At 44.6% G+C, this 25,400-nt stretch overlaps 1 protein-coding gene across 1 annotated transcript in view; it reads left to right on the plus strand.

Annotated features, from left to right (window-relative positions):
* LOC115104416 (cytoplasmic phosphatidylinositol transfer protein 1-like) overlaps positions 1-25,400 on the plus strand; it is a 115,028-nt gene that overhangs the window by 69,744 nt on the left and 19,884 nt on the right. The window contains exon 2 of the mRNA XM_065001569.1: positions 24,285-24,433. Within this exon, the coding sequence (XP_064857641.1) occupies positions 24,285-24,433 (149 nt within the window). The remainder of the gene's footprint in view (positions 1-24,284; positions 24,434-25,400) is intronic.

Below are 25,400 nucleotides of genomic sequence, written 5' to 3' on the forward strand. Positions count from 1 at the left end.
CGCCAGCACCGAGCATGCCCTCAGGGTTAGGACAGAGTTCTTTAGTGTTGCTCCCTCCCCACCAGCCACTTAAGCCTGCGTCCCAAATATCACCCTATTCCCTATATAGGACACTACTTTTGACCAGGGCTCATAGGGTTCTGGTCAAAAGTTGTCCACTATGTAGGGAAAAGGTTGCCATTTGGCATGCAGCCCCTAAATGAAGGCCAGAGTGGTGTTATGAAGATGTTATGGGACGCTGCGGATTGTGATGTTTCTGACGTCTCTGTCTGTAAAGTACTGGCAAACCTAACGGAAACAGTTCAAGAATTGTGTGAGTGTGTGGAGAGGGAGGGAGGGAGGGAGAAAGAATTAAGGCTAAAGGGGCAGGGGAACAAGAGAAAGTGGTGGAGCTCTATGGGTGCAAAGTGAGACCTATGATCTTGACAAGATCTCTTGCAGTATGCCGTCACTGTTTATTTACTGCCTTATGGTACTTTGTGTGTGGCTGTTGTCTGTAAGCGGCATGAATTTGACACAACACCAGGGTATCTCAGGTTGCTGTCGTGGTGTGCTTTTCATCACTGTTTTCTGTGGCTGTTTGTGCTAACATTTTCACTGCCTCATTGTTGACACCTCTGAATCCAGTAGCAGGAGTGAATGTTGTAGCTTAGTGCTGACCACAGTGACACAGGGGTGTTAAAATAGCAGTTTTGTCACTTGTTTGTTCGGCTCTGTATTCCGCTCTCACAACAGAGATAGTGGAGAGAGAGAGAGCGAAAGCGAGAGAGAACATGCAAGGTGAGATATACGAATGCTTCCTGACATCTATGTCCTTGACCACCTTTGGCCAGCTCTTGAAAAGACTCACATGATATTTCCCTTATGTTGTGGTGTCCAAGCCCCATCACGGTGTTTCCCTTATGTTGTGGTATCCAAGCCCCATCACAATGTTTCCTTTATGTTGTGGTATCCAAGCCCCATCACAATGTTTCCCTTATGTTGTGGTATCCAAGCCCCATCACAATGTTTCCTTTATGTTATAGTGTCCAAGCCCCATCATGATGTTTCCCTTATGTTGTGGTGTCCAAGCCCCTATCACAATGTTTCCCTTATGTTGTGGTATCCAAGCCCCATCACAATGTTTCCTTTATGTTATGGTGTCCAAGCCCCATCATGATGTTTCCCTTATGTTGTGGTGTCCTAGCCCCTATCACAATGTTTCCCTTATGTTGTGGTTTCCAAGCCCCATCATGATGTTTCCTTTATGTTGTGGTGTCCAAGCCACTATCACAATGTTTCCTTTATATTGTGGTGTCCATGCCCCATCATGATGTTTCCCTTATGTTGTGGTGTCCAAGCCCCATCCTGATGTTTCCTTTATGTTGTGGTGTCCAAGCCCCATCCTGATGTTTCCTTTATGTTGTGGTGTCCAAGCCCCATCCTGATGTTTCCCTTACGTTGTGGTGTCCAAGCCCCATCCTGATGTTTCCTTTATGTTGTGGTGTCCAAGCCCATCATGATGTTCCTTTATGTTGTGGTGTCCAAGCCCCATCATGATGTTTCCTTTATATTGTGGTGTCCAAGCCCCATCATGATGTTTCCTTTATGTTGTGGTGTCCAATGCCCCATCATGATGTTTCCTTTATGTTGTGGGGTCCATGCCCCATCCTGATGTTTCCTTTCTGTTGTGGTGTCCAATGCCCCATCATGATGTTTCCTTTATGTTGTGGTGTCCAAGCCCCATCCTGATGTTTCCTTTATGTTGTGGTGTCCAAGCCCCATCATAATGTTTCCTTTATGTTGTGGTGTCCAAGCCCCTATCATGATGTTTCCTTTATGTTGTGGTGTCCAAGCCCATCATGATGTTTCCTTTATGTTGTGGTGTCCAAGCCCCATCATGATGTTTCCTTTATGTTGTGGTGTCCAAGCCCCTATCACAAGTTTCCCTTATATTGTGGTGTCCAAGCCCCATCACGATGTTTCCTTTATGTTGTGGTGTCCAAGCCCCATCATAATGTTTCCTTTATGTTGTGGTGTCCAAGCCCCTATCATGATGTTTCCTTTATGTTGTGGTGTCCAAGCCCATCATGATGTTTCCTTTATGTTGTGGTGTCCAAGCCCATCATGATGTTTCCTTTATGTTGTGGTGTCCAAGCCCCATCATGATGTTTCCTTTATGTTGTGGTGTCCAAGCCCCATCATGATGTTTCCTTTATATTGTGGTGTCCAAGCCCCATCATGATGTTTCCTTTATGTTGTGGTGTCCAATGCCCCATCATGATGTTTCCTTTCTGTTGTGGTGTTTATGTTGTGTGGTGTGCCCCATCCTGATGTTTCCTTTATGTTGTGGTGTCCAAGCCCCATCATGATGTTTCCTTTATGTTGTGGTGTCCAAGCCCCATCATGATGTTTCCTTTATGTTGTGGTGTCCAAGCCCCATCATAATGTTTCCTTTATGTTGTGGTGTCAAGCCCCATCACAATGTTTCCTTTATGTTGTGGTGTGTTTCCAAGCCCCTATCACAAGTTTCCCTTATATTGTGGTGTCCAAGCCCCATCACGATGTTTCCTTTATGTTGTGGTGTCCAAGCCCCATCATAATGTTTCCTTTATGCCCTATCATGATGTTTCCAATTTGTAAGTCGCTCAAGCCCCATCATCATGATGTTTCCTTTATGTTGTGGTGTCCAAGCCCATCATGATGTTTCCTTTATGTTGTGGTGTCCAAGCCCCATCATGATGTTTCCTTTATGTTGTGGTGTCCAAGCCCCTATCAGTTTCCCTTATATTGTGTGTTCACGATGTTTCCTTTATGTTGTGGTGTCCAAGCCCTATCACAATGTTTCCTTTATGTTGTGGTGTCCAAGCCCCCCATTTCCCATGTTGTGGTGTGATGTTTCCCTTATGTTATGGTGTCCAAGCCCCTATCACAATGTTTCCCTTATGTTGTGGTGTCCAAGCCCCATCACAATGTTTCCCTTATCAGGCCCTATGTTTCCTTTATTGTGGTGTCCAAGCCCCATCACAATGTTTCCTTTATGTTGTGTCCAAGCCCTATCACAATGTTTCCTTTATGTTGTGGTATCCAAGCCCCATCACAATGTTTCCTTTATGTTATGGTGTGCCCCATCATGATGTTTTCCCTTATGTTGTGGTGTGTCCATGTTGTGGTATCCAAGCCCCATCATGATGTTTCCTTTATGTTGTGGTGTCCAAGCCCCTATCACAATGTTTCCCTTATGTTGTGGTTTCCAAGCCCCATCATGATGTTTCCTTTATGTTGTGGTGTCCAAGCCACTATCACAATGTTTCCTTTATATTGTGGTGTCCATGCCCCATCATGATGTTTCCTTTATGTTGTGGTGTCCAATGCCCCTATCATGATGTTTCCCTTATGTTGTGGTGTCCAAGCCCCATCCTGATGTTTCCTTTATGTTGTGGTGTCCTAGCCCCATCCTGATGTTTCCTTTATGTTGTGGTGTCCAAGCCCCATCCTGATGTTTCCTTATGTTGTGGTGTCCAAGCCCCATCCTGATGTTTCCTTTATGTTGTGGTGTCCAAGCCCCATCCTGATGTTTCCTTTATGTTGTGGTGTCCAAGCCCATCATGATGTTCCTTTATGTTGTGGTGTCCAAGCCCCATCCTGATGTTTCCTTTATGTTGTGGTGTCCAAGCCCCATCATGATGTTTCCTTTATGTTGTGGTGTCCAAGCCCATCATGATGTTTCCTTTATGTTGTGGTGTCCAAGCCCCATCATGATGTTTCCTTTATGTTGTGGTGTCCAAGCCCCTATCACAAGTTTCCCTTATATTGTGGTGTCCAAGCCCCATCACGATGTTTCCTTTATGTTGTGGTGTCCAAGCCCCATCATAATGTTTCCTTTATGTTGTGGTGTCCAAGCCCCTATCATGATGTTTCCTTTATGTTGTGGTGTCCAAGCCCATCATGATGTTTCCTTTATGTTGTGGTGTCCAAGCCCCTATCACAAGTTTCCCTTATGTTGTGGTGTCCAAGCCCCATCACAATATTTCCCTTATGTTGTGGTGTCCAAGCCCCATCACAATGTTTCCCTTATGTTATGGTGTCCAAGCCCCTATCACAATGTTTCCCTTATGTTGTGGTGTCCAAGCCCCATCACAATGTTTCCCTTATGTTGTGGTGTCCAGGCCCCTATCACAAGTTTCCCTTGTATTGTGGTGTCCAAGCCCCATCACAATGTTTCCTTTATGTTGTGGTATCCAAGCCCCATCACAATGTTTCCTTTATGTTGTGGTATCCAAGCCCCATCACAATGTTTCCTTTATGTTATGGTGTCCAAGCCCCATCATGATGTTTCCCTTATGTTGTGGTGTCCAAGCCCCTATCACAATGTTTCCCTTATGTTGTGGTATCCAAGCCCCATCACAATGTTTCCTTTATGTTATGGTGTCCAAGCCCCATCATGATGTTTCCCTTATGTTGTGGTGTCCAAGCCCCTATCACAATGTTTCCCTTATGTTGTGGTTTCCAAGCCCCATCATGATGTTTCCTTTATGTTGTGGTGTCCAATGCCCCTATCATGATGTTTCCCTTATGTTGTGGTGTCCAAGCCCCATCCTGATGTTTCCTTTATGTTGTGGTGTCCTAGCCCCATCCTGATGTTTCCTTTATGTTGTGGTGTCCAAGCCCCATCCTGATGTTTCCCTTATGTTGTGGTGTCCAAGCCCCATCCTGATGTTTCCTTTATGTTGTGGTGTCCAAGCCCATCATGATGTTCCTTTATGTTGTGGTGTCCAAGCCCCATCATGATGTTTCCTTTATGTTGTGGTGTCCAAGCCCCATCATGATGTTTCCTTTATGTTGTGGTGTCCAATGCCCCATCATGATGTTTCCTTTATGTTGGGGGTCCATGCCCCATCCTGATGTTTCCTTTATGTTGTGGTGTCCAATGCCCCATCATGATGTTTCCTTTATGTTGTGGGGTCCAAGCCCATCATGATGTTTCCTTTATGTTGTGGTGTCCAAGCCCCATCATTATGTTTCCTTTATGTTGTGGTGTCCAAGCCCCTATCACAAGTTTCCCTTATATTGTGGTTTCCAAGCCCCATCATGATGTTTCCTTTATGTTGTGGTGTCCAAGCCACTATCACAATGTTTCCTTTATATTGTGGTGTCCATGCCCCATCATGATGTTTCCTTTATGTTGTGGTGTCCAATGCCCCTATCATGATGTTTCCCTCATGTTGTGGTGTCAAAGCCCCATCCTGATGTTTCCTTTATGTTGTGGTGTCCTAGCCCCATCCTGATGTTTCCTTTATGTTGTGGTGTCCAAGCCCCATCCTGATGTTTCCCTTATGTTGTGGTGTCCAAGCCCCATCCTGATGTTTCCTTTATGTTGTGGTGTCCAAGCCCCATCCTGATGTTTCCTTTATGTTGTGGTGTCCAAGCCCCATCCTGATGTTTCCTTTATGTTGTGGTGTCCAAGCCCATCATGATGTTCCTTTATGTTGTGGTGTCCAAGCCCCATCATGATGTTTCCTTTATGTTGTGGTGTCCAAGCCCCATCATGATGTTTCCTTTATGTTGTGGTGTCCAATGCCCCATCATGATGTTTCCTTTATGTTGTGGGGTCCATGCCCCATCCTGATGTTTCCTTTATGTTGTGGTTTCCAAGCCCCATCACGCTATGTTTTCAGTGGTGCACAGTACATGGGATTTCAAGGTATGGCTTAAACCCTGTGGGAAAAGTGCTATGGACTCACACACACATATAAACCACTTTACAGTACACACAAAAAAACACACACACACACACACATACAAACATACACACTCCCCCACCCCCTCGTTCTCTATTCTCTCTTCTTTCTCTTTCTTTCTTTCAAACACACACAAACCATGTTTTTCTCTCTAGCGAGGAAAGATGGCTGGGTCTCAGGTGTGAAACAGGAGACTCGCGCGAGTGTCCCACTGTCCCCCTCTCTCCACTGGGGAACACAGAGCTGCTATTCAGCAGCCATTATCCTCCATGATGAGAGATAAAATGAGCTCCCTGATGACAATTGCCAGAGGAGCAAACTAGAAGGAAAGAGTGGCTGAGAAAGAAAGAGGGAATGGATGTGAGAATGAGAATAAATGAGAGTGGAGGAGGAGAGAGAAAGAGAATGAAATAAGGAGAGAATGTGAGAGGCAGAGAATTCCGAATGAATCAACGGTGAAGGAGGATGAGGGGAAAGCGAGATAATGGGAGAGAGTGGAAGCGGGAGAGAAGAAAATAATGAAAGAACCAGAGGACAAGAGAAGGGAAAAGAGACGGTGAATAGGTTTGAATGAAAAATGAACGGGGAAGAGAGAGAGATGGTGAAAGACAGTGGAGGAAAGTGAGACTGAGAAGACAGGACAGCCCTGTCTAGTGTAATCCCAATGCAACAGGTATTAGAGTGTCCCTGTGACACAGTGGACACGCTGGTCGTCACAATGCTTTATGGCTTTTTAATGGGACTTTGTGTCCCACTAAGCGACCGGAGCATTGTCCTCGTATATCAACCGCTTTTTGTTTAAAGATGCAGAGGCAGTCAGCGACAGGAATGTGTTGCTACTACATTTCTGTGAGGTGAATGGGTTTAGCAGCGTTTGCGTCATTGAGTAGAAAGTCAAACAGAATGTCCTTTCCGTTTTAATAAATTCACTCATTCTATTTTTACTTTTAGCAGATTTAATTGTCAATGACATCATTGGGCTTCATTGTGTGCTACCTGATCCGACTGCAAGATGCATTGACTGACTGGTCCGTTTTGACAAAGCTCTTGAAAGAAAATGAGAACGAAAAGGAGAATGGAATGGACTCAACCTACATGTCTATTTATCCTACTTTTTTTAACAAAGAAATGGCAATGATTTTGCAGAATGAATACGCTCATAAACTTACTTAACGACAGTAATATATTTTCAAAGCCTTAGCTACTTATTTTGTTAATTCACTCGTTGCCTAATGCAGAGTATTTCGGTCATGTTTTGGCTAACACAGATCAAGCCTAGCCATGGAATCTGCATGCCCAATGGAGAATCGCTATTGAGTTTGCTTTTTAGTCCAGGACTAGATTTAGTCTAATCTGATTCCGGGAACCCAGCCCTTAGAGTTTAATTTTATGACTAAATATTTTTTTTTACCTTTATTTTACTAGGCAAGTCAGTTAAGAACATATTCTTATTTTCAATGACGGCCTAGGAACAGTGGGTTAACTGCCTGTTCAGGAGCAGAACGACAGATCTGTACCTTGTCAGCTCGGGGATTCGAACCTGCAACCTTTCGGTTACTAGTCCAACACTCTAACCACTAGGCTACCCTGCCGCCCCAGTATGAAGAGAGTTGTGTGCATGACAGTTGTACCTTCAAAATATTCCAACTTCCACAATGATTAAATCTCTCTACAGCATAGCAGCATAGTAAACAACAATCATTTTGTGACCCAGTTGGCTTTAGTCCCTTTTGGCACCTAGGTTCATGCTGAGGTCACCGCCATAGGTTCATGCTGAGGTCACTGCCGCTAACTAGGTTCATGTATTTTTCATCCTTCCAAATAAGTAATGTTTTGAAGCAACGTTTCATTTGTTGTTTTCATGCACGGGATAGACTTTAGGATGTAAGAATATTTAAATATATCCAGAAAGTATATATTATATAAATGGAATAATATTATGTTAATGCCTCTTAATATCTTTTGAAAGAATATTGAAATGTACAAGTATTAGGTATTAAGTTAGTTTGTACAATTAGTATTACAGTACAGTTTGTGGTACAGTTAGTGGTACAGTGCAGTTAGTGGTACAGTTAGTGTTATAGTGCAGTTAGTGGTACAGTACAGTTAGTGGTACAGTGAAGTTAGTGGTACAGTTAGTGGTACAGTACAGTTAGTGGTACAGTTAGTGGTACAGTACAGTTAGTGGTACAGTTAGTGGTACAGTGCAGTTAGTGGTACAGTTAGTGGTACAGTACAGTTAGTGGTACAGTTAGTGTTACAGTGCAGTTAGTGGTACAGTACAGTTGGTGTTACAGTACAGTTGGTGGTACAGTACAGTTGGTGGTACAGTACAGTTAGTGGTACAGTTAGTGTTACAGTACAGTTAGTGGTACAGTAGAGTTAGTGGTACAGTTAGTGGTACATTTAGTGTTACAGTACAGTTAGTGGTACAGTTAGTGGTACAGTACAGTTAGTGGTAGAGTACAGTTAGTGGTACAGTACAGTTAGTGGTACAGTGCAGTTAGTGGTACAGTACAGTACAGTTAGGTTTACAGTACAGTTAGTTGTACAATACAGTTAGTGGTACAGTACACTTAGTGGTACAGTACAGTTGGTGGTACAGTTAGTGGTACAGTTAGTGTTACAGTACAGTTAGTGTTACAGTACAGTTAGTGGTACAGTTAGTGGTACAGTACAGTTAGTGGTACAGTTAGTGGTACAGTACAGTTAGTGGTACAGTTAGTGGTACAGTGCAGTTAGTGGTACAGTTAGTGGTACAGTACAGTTAGTGGTACAGTACAGTTAGTGGTACAGTGCAGTTAGTGGTACAGTACAATTAGTGGTACAGTTAGTGTTACAGTACAGTTAGTGGTACAGTTAGTAGTACATTTAGTGTTACAGTACAGTTAGTGGTACAGTTAGTGGTACAGTACAGTTAGTGGTAGAGTACAGTTAGTGGTACAGTACAGTTAGTGTTACAGTACAGTTAGTGGTACAATTAGTGTTACAGTACAGTACAGTTAGTTGTACAATACAGTTAGTGGTACAATTAGTGTTACAGTACAGTTAGTGGTACAGTGCAGTTAGTGGTACAGTACAGTACAGTACAGTTAGTGTTACAGTGCAGTTAGTGTTACAGTACAGTTAGTGGTACAGTACAGTTGGTGGTACAGTTAGTGGTACAGTTAGTGGTACAGTACACTTAGTGGTACAGTACAGTTGGTGGTACAGTTAGTGGTACAGTACAGTTAGTGGTACAGTGCAGTTAGCATTACAGTACAGTACACTTAGTGGTACAGTACAGTTGGTGGTACAGTTAGTGGTACAGTGCAGTTAGTGGTACAGTTAGTATTGCAGTACAGTTAGTGGTGCAGTAAGTAATACAGTTAGTTTTACAGTGCAAATAGTGGTACAGTTAGTTTTACAGTGCAGTTAGTTTTACAGTGCAGTTAGGGGTACAGTGCAGTTAGTGTTACAGTTAGCATTAGAGTGCAATTAGTGATACAGTGCAGTTAGTGTTACAGTGCAATTAGTGGTACAGATAGTATTACTGTTAGTGGTACAGGCCGTTAGTGGTACAGTTAGTATTACAGTGCAGTTAGTGACACAGTGCAGTTAGTGGTACAGTTAGCATTAGAGTGCAGTTAGTGATACAGTGCAGTTAGTAATACAGTTTTACAGTGCAGTTAGTTGTACAGTTAGTGGTACAGTTAGTATTACAGTTAGTGGTACAGTGTAGTTAGTGGTACAGTTAGCATTACAGTGCAGTCAGTGGTACAGTTAGCATTACAGTGCAGTCAGTGGTACGGTGTAGTTAGTGGTACAGTTTGTATTACAGTTCAGTAAGGGGTACTGTGCAGTTAGTGGTGCAGTTAGTGATACAGTGCAGTTAGTAATACAGTTTTACAGTGCAGTTAGTGGTACAGTTAGTTGTATAGTGCAGCTAGTTGTACAGTTAGTGGTACAGTGCAGTTAGTGGTACAGTTAGCATTACAGTGCAGTCAGTGGTACAGTGCAGTTAGTGGTACAGTTAGCATTACAGTACAGTTAGTGGTACAGTGCAGTTAGTGGTACAGTGAGTATTACAGTGCAGTTAGTGGCACCGTGCAGTTAGTGGCACAGTGCAGTTAGTATTACAGTACAGTTAGTGTTACAGTTAGTGTTATAGTACAGTTAGTTTTACAGTGTAGTTAGTGGTACCGTTGGTATTACAGTGCAGTTAGTATTACAGTGCAGTTAGTGGTACAGTACAGTTAGTGGTACAGTTGGTATTACAGTGCAGTTAGTGGCACAGTGCAGTTAGTGGTACAGTGCAGTTAGTGGTATAGTTAGTATTACAGTACAGTTAGTATTACAGTGCAGTTAGTGGTACAGTGTAGTTAGTGGTACAGTTTGTATTACAGTTCAGTTAGTGGTACAGTGCATTTAGTTGTACAGTGCAGTTAGTGGTACAGTTAGTATTGCAGTACAGTTAGTGGTACAGTGCAGTTAGTAATATAGTTTTACAGTGCAGTTAGTGGTACAGTTAGTTGTACAGTGCAGTTAGTGGTACAATTAGCATTACAGTGCAGTCAGTTGTACAGTTAGTGGTACAGTGAGTATTACAGTGCAGTTAGTGGTACAGTGCAGTTAGTATTACAGTACAGTTAGTGGTACAGTTGGTATTACAGTGCAGTTAGTTGCACAGTACAGTTAGTGGTATAGTTAGTATTACTGTACAGTTAGTGGTACAGTTAGTATTACAGTGCAGTTAGTAATATAGTTTTACAGTGCAGTTAGTTGTACAGTGCAGTTAGTGGTACAATTAGCATTACAGTGCAGTCAGTTGTACAGTTAGTGGTACAGTGAGTATTACAGTGCAGTTAGTGGTACAGTGCAGTTAGTTGCACAGTACAGTTAGTGGTATAGTTAGTATTACTGTACAGTTAGTATTACAGTGCAGTTAGTAATATAGTTTTACAGTGCAGTTAGTGGTACAGTTAGTTGTACAGTGCAGTTAGTGGTACAATTAGCATTACAGTGCAGTCAGTTGTACAGTTAGTGGTACAGTGAGTATTACAGTGCAGTTAGTGGTACAGTGCAGTTAGGGGTACAGTACAGTTAGTGGTACAGTACAGTTAGTATTACAGTGCAGTTAGTGGTACAGTGCAGTTTGTGTTACAGTGCAGTTAGTGGTACAGTACACTTAGTGGTACAATTGGTGGTACAGTGCAGTTAGTGTTATAATGCTTTAGTTAGTATTACTGTGCAGTTAGTGGTACAGTGCGGTTATTGGTCCAGTTGGTGTTACTGTGCAGGTGGTGTTACTTTGCAGTTGGTGTTACTGTGCCGTTGGTGGTACTGTACAGTTACTGCCTCATCCTCCTGCTGCGTGTAATGGATGGATGCCACAATGGGAGGCGAGGTGAGGAGAGCAGGGCCGACTAATGCTTTGTTTACCTCCTCTCAGGTTTCTGGGGATTTACAGTCCCAGGGCCAGCTTCCATCCCCAGTCCATTACTCTCTTGTTCTTTCTCTCTTTCGTTCTAGAACTCTGTCTCTCACTCACTCTCATTCTCCTCATCCCTCTCTTGTTCTCCCTGTACTCGGTTTCAATTTGGTTCCCTCTCCCCTTCCGGCCCTCCACCCAAGTCTCTCTCTCCCTTTCTCCCTCGCTAAGAGTGATGGGCTTTTTATTGCTGTCTATCCACCTCCACTGTTGCTCTCCAAGCAAACATAACTTCTCCTGCTTCCCTCCATCCCCAGTTCTATTTCTTCCTTTAATGTGCTCTGGGCTCAGCTCTCCTTCTTTCTCCTGCTTCCCTCACTCTCCTCCTGTGATGTTAAACTTCAACCCAGCACAAAATTAGGTCCCTCTTTTCACGTCTTGTAATCTTTCGAGAGGTTATGAATAATTTTGACACCCCTCCTCCTAATTCTCGTTCCTTCCCTGGGTGTGTCAACTTGTGTAGCGGTGTGTGTAATTAAGTTTCGCGTGACGGTGTTACAACAAAATGTGTCCCCCTGTCCTTTCCTGTCTGTCTGCCCTTTTTAAAAGGGTAATGTTAAGGCTTTTATGAGGATGTGAGCTCACGAACACAAAGCATAATTGGATGTTGAGACGTCTATTCAGCTTTGACATTAGGCAGATTCTTTTAATAGGGCTCTTAAGATTTACAAGGCCTGACAGTTTCAAAAGAAAGGAATGGAAAGTATGCATTTGCTCTTCATGAAATGGTTCTGAAATATCAATAAACAGTGAATAAATGTGAGGACAAAAGTACAAAGAGAGGAATGGTGGAGGTTGAACACAGTCCTGTCAGAGAGGTGCATTAGGGGTAATTGACTGATTCAAATCCAAAGCACTGAGGTAAAACCACACTGAGGTATTGATTTAGACATTGTTGTGACAAGTGCCATGTGGACGTGTGTGTTCTGAGGCAGAACGAAGGAGTGTGTGTTAAACAATGAATGAACAAGACCATTAGAGGAAGACACTTTCTGACACAGATACACACACACACACACCCCACCTCTCAACACACATCCAAGAGAAAGAGAATAGTCTGAGTGCATATGTCAGGGCCTCTCCCGCAGTGTGGCGCCATGTTTCAGATTGCTCTTCACACTGCTCCTGTGCGCCCAACACACCGGCCTCAACAGCTGTGGGCGTGAATTTGCAATTCATATACGCTCACTGTGACCTTCTCCTCAATGTCGACATGACAGCCACTGCTGAGAAATATGCTTCTGATGCCTATCTGTAGAGGGTGCGTACCAAATAGCCCCTATTCACTATGTAGTGCACTACTTTTGACCAGATCTCTATGGGCCTGGTTCTAGTCAAAAGTAGTGCACTATAATGGGAATAGGGTTCCATTTGAAACGTATCCCGTGATGGGCTGCCTGGATGTATCCTCACCTTCCCTCCTGTCATTCACGTACGTAGTAATCTCCCTTCACAGGGTGCTTATCTAATGCAGCAATAGGTTTATGGCTAAGTGGAGGCTATGCTGGTTTGATGAATGGAGGATGGGATGGAGTTTTTACAATCTTTGTTTTGCCCTCTCTCTCTCACTCTCTTAACTACATAATTATATCCCTCAATCTCTTCCCCCTGTTCCATCATCCCATTAGAATGACCACGGCCTTCGTCACAGGAAGTCATCCATCCCAGAATGCCCCTCTCCACTGACTCAGGACAGCCTCAGCCGCTGGCGTCCCCTGGGCGCACGTATGATGACGAATAGTCAACGCTGTGACGATGAATAGTGATTACGGTGGTGATATGTGTTCTGGGCGTGCGATTCAGCTGGGATGCTTGCCACTTAATCAGATTTAGGCCAATTAAGCGTGTGGAAAGTGTCAGGGCTTAGGATCCTGGGCAGCAGGTAGACAAGTTCGGCCCTGTTTGTCTCACTCCAGCCCAGACAAGGCCACAGCCTGGTCCCACTCCACTTCTATCCTCCATCTTCCTGGGGGTATCAGCTATAGTCAATTTCATGGACTGTGGGTAAGGCCTGACCAAAGTGCATGTACTGGTGTCAGAAACTGTGTGTGTGCGTGCGTGCGTGCGTCCGTCCGTCCATCTGGTGGGTTAACCCATATAAATAACCATGTCAAAGAACATGAAGCATGTCTGGAAAGGACACTATTGGCCTGCTGAGCCAGAGGGATGAATTATGGGTAGTGGAGTTCAGTGACACTGATGTATAATGATGTCAATCCATCTTCTGTGAAACATCTGTTGAGGCAGACTTCAGAGCCGGGTAGACTGTAAATCCATATGAAGAGAACTACGGGTAATACATGCTGAATGCCCTTTTCAAACATGGGTGCTACCGTGATGTGTGATTCAGGTGGTTTGCTTGCTGTTCCTATCCGGCTCGAAGGACCATGAAAAAGAGCTATAGAGTCGGAGTGGCCGACTGAGTGGGTTGTATACACAGGAAGTTCATTTGGGGTGGTTGTACTCTTGCAACACCAGAGTTGTGGGTTCGATTCTCATGTGTGCCATTATGTTCCATTGGATATGCTAACTGTGAGTGGCTTTGGATAAAAGTGACTCGTTATGTTGTATGCTAATGGCTGCTTTGGCTTCCGAAACGGAGACCAAAGGCATATTCAAAACCCCATTTTAATAATTAATATTGGTTTCTCTGTGTTTGCATTCATCATAGACCAATTATCATCTCTCTCTCTCTCCTCTGTATTTCCTCACTCATTCTCTCTCTCCTCTCTCCCTCTGTATCCATCCCCCCCCTCCTCTCTATCTCTCTTTCTTTGAGAGGAGAGCAGGCAGCCCAGTGGTGGTAGTGTTACATGAACTGCTGGCTCAGGCCCTAATCTGGTCCGGTCATTGTGTCTGTGCTGAGGCTCATGGGATGTGTGGGCAGAGAAACCATGGAGAACGACTCTCAGTGCAGCTATGTTGAGTACATGAGAAAAGGGAAATGCTGTACTTCTTTCTCTCTCTCATTCACTCCCTTCCTCACAAACTTAATCAAGCCTTCATCTGGCTCAGAGCCCCCACCCTACCGACATGTTATCACACTGATGATACCCTGATTTACACACACACACACTAATTGAGCCCCCTGCACCTATTGACTCAGAAGCACACAGGGATAATCGTATCTTGAGAGAGCAGTACCCCCTGCGCGCTGCACAATTGATTAAATGTGCACATCAATGGGGAAGTGTATGGAATATATTGCCCATCTGAGTGAATGAGGCTGCTAGGGAGTGATGGGGCCATAGCTGAGACAGCAGTATCTGGAAGAGGAGGGTGGGAGGGGGGGGGGGTTACGGTATAGCATGTCGTAAAGGGACTATCAGTGTATTCCTAGCCAGGCATTCTCCACAGAGAATAATGGGTATTTGATGCAAGCCACGCCAGTTCAATGGTGTGTTGATCTCTGTGGTCAGCATGATCTATACTGTGTGTATGGAAGGGGAGGGTGTGTGTTGGGGGGTACATGTGTGTGTTGTTCCAACCTGTGAGAGTGTATAGATGTGTGTGCTCTGCCACTGCCTCTCCCTCTGCAGTGGGAGCTGAGAACAGATCTCTATCAGGTTAGGGTTATCTTCCCTGAGCCGGCTATATTCTCACCATGCCTTCTTTTTTTCAATGGAGGTAGGCTATTACAGGCAATCTGATCTAAACATGTAGCCTATCTCCCCCTCTTATGGTGTCTCCCATTATGGCTTTGCTAATCCATCAGTTTAATTGTTGGCAGTGCTCATTGTTGTCTATTGGAGGGGGGTGTAAGAGGCCCATAGAGAATAAAAGGAGCCGTACATTGTTTGTAGATTATCTCTTGGCAGTGTTAGACTACTCTGAAAGAGAACACAAGGATTGAACTGGTTCTGATGCCTACCTTTTGGAATGTATGCTGCACCTGGAATCTCCTACACTCTCATATTCTCTCTCTCTCTCTACCTGCTCTCCCTCTTGCGAACAGAGACCCATTCAAGCTTTAATGGAGATGAGAAAACTTGAGAAATGGGAAAACAGAAATGAATAAGGAGCTAATTCATATGAACTGTCTGCCTTTGGGGCAGGGGAGAGATTTCTTTTGACTCTCTCTTTTGTCGAAGCCATTCTCTGGTTGGGAGCGTGTCTTTTTTGCTACCTGCCAGGGCGTAGCGGTCGCGGTAATGGATTCTCCCCGTGGTTGCTATGGAGCTCCTCGGGGGTCGACACTAATGTCTGGTTCAGGAGGTGGAACAGCGCAATTAGCGTAGCTATTAGCGTAGCTATTAGCGTTAGCGAGAACCAGAGGGGCGCCGACTAGAGGTGTAGGTAGCGTGAGGATAATTGGGTTAGAGGCGAGAAGGTTCACTGATCGCCTACTTTGTAGTCTAGGCTAGTCTTCCAGTGCTTTCCGTGACTTTCGGCAATGTACACACACAGACAGATACATATTCATTGGTATTCAGCAACTGTATGATGCCATCTTTTGCAACATTATTTGCTATGTCAACAATGACACGAACAACTCTTTATTGCCTTCTTGTGTAGGCTATTCTAGATGCATCACAAAATGTGCCTTACAGCTGTTGTGTCGTTTAAACATATTGGTGCACAATGTCGCCCTTTCATCTTGAGCCCCAATATGAATCTCAGTCGGTGTTTATTTATTTTTTCATTAAAACAACTAGATGTTCAGAAACGGGCAAGAAGACGAGTTTGGCTCTGGGCCAAGCGTCGGTTTCTACACCCAATTAAAAACAAGCCGCTAGCGCTTTTAGCACGTCTATTTGTGAAGAAGCATTAGACCTGGAGGCCCGTGTGTTTGATGAGCAACGTCCAAATAGAATAACGAGTGGAAATAATCTCTGGGTAGAATTCCGTCCCTCTTTTACCGCCCTCAGCCTCTCATTTCCCTCTCTCCGAACGAGACGAAGGGAAGGACGGATGGAGGGGCTTGCACAGTGATATACGCACCATTCCGTCTGCCTCCGGGCTAACCATACATCGCCTCCCTTTCGCTTCCTTGGCGATGCGTGCCGCATCGACCGTACATCACCAGGGGAAGTCGGACACTAGCCACCATCGATTGTTGAGGCTTTAATGCCGCTTTTGTTTATTCATATCTTCTCTGTCCACTCGGACTGTGGTTGTCTGAGAAGTAGTATAGGCCACACGACCGGACAGTTTTTCCTGGTCAAGTTGTCAGGAACACTTCTGGTTAGCCCTTAGCCCGATGGCTAACGTCATACTGTACTCCATAACCCGATCCCATAGTTGTTCCTATTCGGGTCACCCTGAACATAACCTGAACTTCCACACGGATATTATATATGGAATAATCGGGATATATTGTATAAAAATACCTCTCTGTTTTTAGAATATTGGTCCCGAAATAATATCCTATTGGTGAGCCAACTGGTAAATGCAGAGGGTCTTTTACTCAGTTATAAAGAATTCTTATCACTTTACAAGGTCCCTGTAACACCTAAAGATTTTGCAATTGTTTTAGATGCCATTCCCTCAGGTGTTGCTATGTTATTCAGGAACATGTCAAGACCTGACCCTCAGAGCCTACCTTCTGTTGACCCTGTTGACTCATCAGTAGGAAAGATTTGTTTCTCTTTTGGTCCATTCAACAACAGAGCAATACAATCCTTGTTTCAGCAGGATGTTGTATGTCATGCCTTATTGGAATGGATTGGAATGGATTTATTGATAATATCTGTTGGGAAAAAGTTTGGATGTTGCCACACACATACCTACTTGTTAACAAAATTAAGGAAGTTTCCTTTTAAATTATTCATAAATATTATCCTGCCAACCACTATATGAAGAAGTTTAAGGAAAACATAAACTCAAATTGCTCCTTTGTGATGACCACCCAGAAACAGTGTTGCATCTTTTTTGGCATTGTATGCATGTAAGAAAACTGTGGCAAGACATCAGTAGGTTCATAATTGAACACATTTATGAAGATTTTACACTATTGTGGAGAGATGTATTGTTTGGATTCTTTACATACAATAGAAATAAGCGGAATCATTTTTATGTAATTCATTTCATTATTCTTTTGGCCAAATTTCATATACACAAATGTAAATTTACAAACAGAACCACATTTTCGTACCGTACAAAAAGAAATTGAACTGTATTTTAAGACGATTAAATGCTCTACTAACAAAAAAAGCTGTTAGAATTGTAAGTATATGCATGTCCCTTAAGGTCCTTGTGTAATTGTAATGTGATATTGTACCCCCTAGCCCCGCCCCCAGCCCCGCCCCTAGCTCGATTGTCTATTGTTTGTAATCTATGTATGCTTGTGTTCCCTCATGTGCTTTATGTATTGATTTGATATTAATAAAATCAAAAATGTAATTAAAAAAAAAAAATGTTTAAAAAAAAAACCATAACCTGACCTCTACTAACACACTGTCTATACCGAGGTATGGTCTAGGCCTAGAGATATTGCCCAGCTGGTTGCTTTTGAAACAATGGTATTGACCGAGTAGCTGCGTTCTAATCTGTAGTCATATTGATAAAGTTGTTGTTCAGTGACAGAGACTAATGGGCCCAGTGCTCTCAGTTGCATTGTCATCAGGCAAATTGCATAAGCAGGGTTGGCTGGTTGGAGCTCTTCTGCTTATTGAAGCTTTGATTCATCTTTATTGTTTACATCTCCTAAGACTGCACAGATGCCACAGAAACTAGGGTTGCATTCCAAATGACAACCTATTCCCTATATAGTGCACTACCTGTGACCATGACCCATTGGGTACACTATAGGGAATAGGGTGCCATTTGGGATGCATGCTAGATGAGGTTGGTTTGATCAAGTAGCATATGTTTTAACACAGATTCTGTAGACTATTGAAGCGCTCCATTTTTATTGACAGACAGAATGATGATATTCAAATGATCAACGCCAAACGTTGTTTGTCCTGCAAACAGTTCCAACTAGCCTGCGAACACCACTGCTTTTCTCAGTTAATCATTCCAACCAGTGGTGGCTGGTGGGCGGAGATATCGCAAGAACGGTCTCAAACATATGGAAGCCACGTGTTTTATGTTTTTGACACCTTTCCATCTATTCCCTTCCAGACTGTCCTACTGTGTCTCTCCCACCAGCCTCCTCTGGTGCAACATTGATCCCCTGCCCCTCATCACTGTTTCAAATGAGAACGTAGACAATGGCTTATTCAACCAATACATATACTGTATGCTCACTCTCTCTATATTTAGAAACTGCTGCCCCTCGTCAACAAAGATTATGAGGAAGTGAATGAAAGAGGATGTGTCATTTCCAAAACACGACAAATTAGTTTTCAGACCCTTTGTGACTCTCTGTCATCACTAGGACTGTTGCGGTGACCTTATTACCGTCACACCGGCAGTCATGACTGCAGTAAAATTCCACGTGACCGTTGAGTCACGGTAATCTCCTCTTATGCACTCTGGACATGTGTAGGTAGTACCCAACTTGCTAATGATCATCGGGTCACTGATGGGCTGGTTCTCAGGGCTCTGTTGTCCCTCTAACCACTTCATGAAATGGGTTTCCATGGCCAAGCAGCCGCACACAAGCCTAAGATCACCATGCGCAATGCCAAGCGTTGGCTAGAGCAGTGGAAACCCCTTCTCTGGAGTGATGAATCATGCTTCACCATCTGGCAATGGGAACGCTGCCTGACCAATGCATAGTGCCAACTGTAAAGCTTGGTGGAGGAGGAATAATGGTCTGTGCATACAGAAAAGGTTTGTCAAGATTGGTGTAGATGAACTTGACTGGCCTGTACAGAGCCCTGACCTCAACCCCATCGGACACCTTTGGGATGAATTGGAACGCCGAGTGCGAGTCAGGCCTAATCGCCCAACATCAGTGCCCGACGTGACTAATCCTCTTGTGGCTGAATGGAAGCAAGTCCCCGCAGCAATGTTCCAAAATCTAGTGGAAAGCCTTCCCGGAAGAGTAGAGACTGTTATAGCATCAAAGGGGGGGACTAACTCCATTTTAATGCCCATGATTTTGGAATGAGATGTTCAACAAGCAGGTGAGAGAGAGAGAGACCACACTTAATGCCCCATAGATGGCAGTATATACACTGCTCAAAAAAATAAAGGGAACACTAAAATAACACATCCTAGATCTGAATTAATGAAATATTCTTATTAAATATTTTTTTCTTTACATAGTTGAATGTGCTGACAACAAAATCGCACAAAAATTATCAATGGAAATCAAATTTATCAACCCATGGAGGTCTGGATTTAGAGTCACACTCAAAATTAAAATGGAAAGCCACAATACAGGCTGATCCAACTTTGATGTAATGTCCTTAAAACAAGTCAAAATGAGGCTCAGTAGTGTGTGTGGCCTCCACGTGCCTGTATGACCTCCCTACAATGCCTGGGCATGCTCCTGATGAGGTGGCGGATGGTCTCCTGAGGGATCTCCTCCCAGACCTGGACTAAAGCATCTGCCAACTCCAGGACAGTCTGTGGTGCAACGTGGCGCTGGTGGATGGAGCGAGACATGATGTCCCAGATGTGCTCAATTGGATTCAGGTCTGGGGAACGGGCGGGCCAGTCCATAGCATCAATGCATTCCTCTTGCAGGAACTGCTGACACACTCCAGCCACATGAGGTCTAGCATTGTCTTGCATTAGGAGGAACCCAGGGCTAATCGCACCAGCATATGGTCTCACAAGGGGTCTGTGGATCTCACCTCGGTACCTAATGGCAGTCAGGCTACCTCTGGCGAGCACATGGAGGGCTGTGCGGCCCCCCAAAGAAATGCCACCCCACACCATGACTGACCCACCGCCAAACCGGTCATGCTGGAGGGTGTTGCAGGCAGCAGAACGTTCTCCACGGCGTCTCCAGACTCTGTCACATCTGTCACATGTGCTCAGTGTGAACCTGCTTTCATCTGTGAAGAGCACAGGGCGCCAGTGGCGAAATTGCCAATCTTGGTGTTCTCTGGCAAATGCCAAATGTCCTGCACCGTGTTGGGCTGTAAGCTGAACCCCCACCTGTGGACGTCGGGCCCTCATACCACCCTCATGGAGTCTGTTTCTGACCGTGCAGACACATGCACATTTGTGGCCTGCTGGAGGTCATTTTGCAGGGCTCTGGCAGTGCTCCTCCTTGCACAAAGGCGGAGGTAGCAGTTCTGCTGCTGGGTTGTTGCCCTCCTATGGCCTCCTCCACGTCTCCTGATGTACTGACCTGTCTCCTGGTAGCCTATAATTTCCACCTGTTGTCTATTAAATTTGCACAACAGCATGTGAAATGTATTGTCAATCAGTGTCGCTTCCTAAGTGGACAGTTTGATTTCACAGAAGTGTGATTGACTTGGAGTTACGTTGTGTTGTTTAAGTGTTCCCTTTATTTTTTTGAGCAGTGTACTAAGCTTACAAATGGAATTGTTTTAAGATGGTCATTAAATGAATCATTTGTCCATTTGATTTAGAATTTTAAGGCCCCTGGAGCCTTTACTGCTATAGCCCATAGAAGCATATTGAATATAGCACATTTGTACAAAATAGACCATCCAAAAAATAAATGATAAGGAATAAGATGTTGAAGTGTCTGTCCTATATCTGAGAGATATAAGAACTCAGAGATGTGATTCTTTATCCATGTTTAGTCACGTTTTTCGTGGCACATTTTACCCCTTATTCACTTTTTGCCATTTTTCCAGCCCGGTACTGGGTTACCTTCAGAGGACTCCCCTGCTGCTTGTCTACGTCGTAAAGCAGAACAACCGACACATTGGTGTTCGTCAGACTCTTCCCCTTTCGATGGTGGTGACTACTATTAGTTTAGCTCACACGGTTTGAGTTTTACAGCCAATTCCGTGATGGTTTTTTTGTCCCGGATCTTCTCGTGTGTAGAAAGAGACCGCTTTCACAAGCCCCGTGTTATGGAATAAGCGCAAACTTTATATTGGCAGAAAGAGGGGATTGAGCTAAAGCCATAACGGTACGTCTGTAACTTAAACACGCCGGGAGCTCTTCAATATTCAAAATGATGTCACCATGTGATGCAGGGGTGTGTCGGTCGACTCATTCAGATGAAGGACATCCTCTCCGAGGATTCTCTCTGTTCCTGTCAGACATCCAGCCAGAACTGCTTCCCTGCTTCCCACCCCCCCGAAGGGACACTCCTGGCCCTGGATGATGACATTGCAGTGTCTCCTTCCGCCCCGTCCGCCATGTCTGTGTGACAAGTCTCGCCCACGCGGGCACACCGGTCTTAATAATTGATTGCGTCTCGGGCTGCAATGTGCAGAAATGTGCTACTGTAGGTGGTTCCTGGGTGCACTTTTGTGCTGAGGCATACATTTCTGACACAAGCCCATTCTCCATAGCCCTGGGAGACATTGGGTTCCGGCTGGTGAGGAATGAGTGAGTCACTCAGTGAGTGAGTCACTCACAAAATGCAGTTTCCATTTTTTTGTAAGGTTAAAGGAGCAACCAGCTGACTGTGGAGGACACGGAATGGAGGGTGGGAAGTGGTTGTAGTTTAAAGAGCTGTACAAAGTGGCCTCTACACCTCAATGTAACAAACTTTCAGATTATTCCTATTGGGCAGTGTGTGTCCTGAAAACTGTGACACTCGAGGACCCTTGCAGATCCTTGACATCATTTTGGGCTTTGGGGGTCAACATGAGGTCAATCCTTCACAGTTTCCCCTGAAGTCACTTAACATCTTAAGAGCCAAGGCTGATGGAAAAGTTAGAAACATCAACCCCCCCCCCCTTCTTCCACTGCACCTCTCCTCCTCTTCCATTTCCCTTCTTCCCCCACTCCTCTCCTCTTCTCCAAAGCTTTATTTTGCAGCAGCCCGGCAGTTCATGCGTGGAGGATGAGTGGAGAGAGGGGTGCGGTAGAGGAGTGACTCAGCAGGGGATGAGTAGAGGGCTTCACTTGTTCTCAGCTGGCCAGGGATAAGAGGATTAGCGTCGTTCAGTATCATCGCAGCGTGACCTCTACCTCTCCCCCTCTTTTTCTCGTGCTACCGCTCTCCAGCTTCTCCCTCACTTTTCCCTTGCTCTCCTGAATAATGTTCTCTTATCTCTCTTTCCCTCCATTTCTCATCCTCTCTCTGCCTATCCTGGTTCTACATTGATCCTCTCTCTCTGCCTATCCTGGTTCTACATTGATCTTCTCTCTCTGCCTATCCTGGTTCTACATTGATCCTCTCTCTCTGCCTATCCTGGTTCTACATTGATCCTCTCTCTCTGCCTATCCTGGTTCTACATTGATCTTCTCTCTCTGCCTATCCTGGTTCTACATTGATCCTCTCTCTCTGCCTATCCTGGTTCTACATTGATCCTCTCTCTCTGCCTATCCTGGTTCTACATTGATCCTCTCTCTCTGCCTATCCTGGTTTTTCATTCATCCTCTCTCTCTCTCTCTCTCTCTCTCTCTCTCTCTCTCTGCCTATCCTGGTTCTACATTCATCCTCTCTCTCTCTGCCTATCCTGGTTCTTCATTCATCCTCTCTCTCTTACTCTACCAGCTCTCTTTTTCTCAATCCTCTCTCCCTCTTTATCTTTCCCCTCTGGCTTTCTAATGCCTTCCCTCTTCTCCCAACCTCTCTCTGCCCCCTCTCTTTCCTCTGTATCTTTCCCCTCTGGCTTTCTAATGCCTTCCCTCTTCTCCCAACCTCTCTCTGCCCCCTCTCTTTCCCTCTGTATCTTTCCCCTCTGGCTTTCTAATGCCTTCCCTCTTCTCCCAACCTCTCTCTGCCCCCTCTCTTTCCCTCTGTATCTTTCCCCTCTGGCTTTCTAATGCCTTCCCTCTTCTCCCAACCTCTCTCTGCCCCCTCTCTTTCCCTCTGTATCTTTCCCCTCTGGCTTTCTAATGCCTTCCCTCTTCTCCCAACCTCTCTCTGCCCCCTCTCTTTCCCTCTGTATCTTTCCACTCTTTTCCCAGCCCCACCCTCCCTCTCGCTCTCTCTGGCTGTCCTTTCGATCTCTCCCCTCTCTCTCTCTGCCTCTCTCTCTCTCCCTACCTCCTCCTCCCACCTCCTCTTCTCTTTCCATCCTTTGTCTCTTGCTCTGGGACAGCAGCTTAACTCTGGTCAAAAGCCAGTCTGTGTGGATTAACCTTGAATGATTAAAGCCTCAATAGATTGGTCAGGAAGTCTCAGAAGCACTTCCCCGGTGGTCTTTCTTTCTAGTCGCCTTCAAAGGAAAGGGCAAGAGCCCTGAAAACAGTGACTTCAAAGTGTTGGTGGTGACATCCTGAAGGGTGAAATGAAATCTACCTCAAACTCAACTGTTTAATAAAGCATTTGTGACAGATAAAGCTCATACAAAATAATCTGTCATTTATCTGGTGTTGACGTGTCATAGGAGATGATTATATCTGTGGTTCACTTTTGCATTGCTGTGTGGTTGTCGTTTGAACTCTTTTTGCTTCCACTGCTGGCTAACCCATCTCTGGTCTGGTCCCCCTCTCTGTTCCCTCCAGACAAATACACTTTTCAGCAGGACAATAACATAAAACTCAAGGCCAAATATACACTGGAGTTGCTCACCAAGACGACGTTGAATGTTGATGAGTGGCCTAGTTACAGTTTTGACTTAAATCGCCTTAAAAATATATGGCTCGACTTGAAAATGGCTTGAATGTTTTTTTTTTTTTTTAAGAATAATTGCCAAATATTGTACAACCCAGGTTTACAAAACTCTCGCAGACTTACTCAGCAAGAAACAACTGTATCGCTGAAAAAAGGTGATTCTCACATGTATTGAGGGGGTTCAACAGGGGTTGAATACTTATCTAATCAAAATATATCCGTGTTTATTTATTTTTATTACACAGTATTTTGTGTAGATCGTTGACACACAAAAAAAGACAATTAAATCAGTGTTAATCCCACTTTACAACACAACCAAACGTGGGAAAAGTGAAGGGGTGTGAATGCTTTCTGAAGGTGCTGTACATGAAGTCATATGTGTTCTTCCTGTTCTTCCTGTGCTTGTTAATGTTTGGGTTCATGTTACAGTCATGGTTGGGTCCACCTCTCTGTTTCCTCCGTTACAGGACTGATCAGTGTTCATGTTGCGGTCGTACCCTAAACATCCTGCGGTCTTGTCTCCCTCTGTTCTCTCCAGTACAGGATTGGCCAGCTGTATATGATCAGCAAGCACAGCCATGAGCAGAGTGACCGCGGTGAGGGGGTGGAGGTGGTCCAGAATGAACCGTTTGAGGACCCCGCCCACGGTCAGGGCCAGTTCACAGAGAAACGTGTCTACCTCAACAGGTGAGTGAGTGACCATCATCCACCCATGTTAAAGGTACAATCTGGGATCTGTCCAATGGTTGTACACCAAAACAAGATGCTGGGCTGCTGTTTTACTGAATATAAAATCACAGATTGTAGATTTAACTCTTCTACTTTTACATTATCTGTAGGTTTAGTGCACTATATAGGGAATAGGGTGCCTTTTGGAACGCAGGCAAAGTGTTGTTCCTCACACACTCGACGCTTCGCATGGCAGACTGCTGCTGTCATGTTGCCCCGAGTTACTTCGCCCTCACAGCTGTGCAACACACAATACTCCACCCCCTCACGTCTTGGCTCTCAGCCGTGGGTGTGTGTGTGTGACCTCTCCCAGCGCATCTCTGAGCATCCAAGGACAGAAACTTCCTAAGTCGGCAATATCTAGAGAGAGAGGGACAGAGAGAGCTAGATTTCATCACAAATGCTTGCGTCAGCGATCGGGATGCCCGGGACCTAAAGGTGCTGAGTCAGCAGGGTCTGCCCTGCCATATCGCTAATCATTGAGAGAGAGAGAGAGACGGAGAGAGAGAGCCAGGGGTAGGAGGGGAACAGAGGAGAGAGTGAATGGGAGGGAGGGAGTGCAAGAGGGAGAGCGAGAGAGCCGAGGGGAACAGAGGGACACAGAGGATAGAGTGAAGGGGAAGGAGGGAGTGCAAGAGAGAGAGAAAGAGAGAGAGAGCAAAAGAGGGAAAGAGAGACAGGCATATTCAGAAGGAGACATATTTTAACATTATCAGAAAAACCTGCTGCGGGCTCTTCAAAACAACAGATCTTGGATCAGGTCTTATCACAGTCCCTTCCACTTGAATCTGTCATGGAATACATTATGTTTTGTTTGAATAAGGAATGGCTATATAATAACAAATGTCACTACCCAACTCCCATTACAGAAACTGTCACCATTCATTATTGTAAGAGAAGATGTGGATACAGTTCATCAGAGGAC

This window comes from Oncorhynchus nerka, linkage group LG15 (genome assembly GCF_034236695.1).
Source record: "Oncorhynchus nerka isolate Pitt River linkage group LG15, Oner_Uvic_2.0, whole genome shotgun sequence".
NCBI lineage: Eukaryota > Metazoa > Chordata > Actinopteri > Salmoniformes > Salmonidae > Oncorhynchus > Oncorhynchus nerka.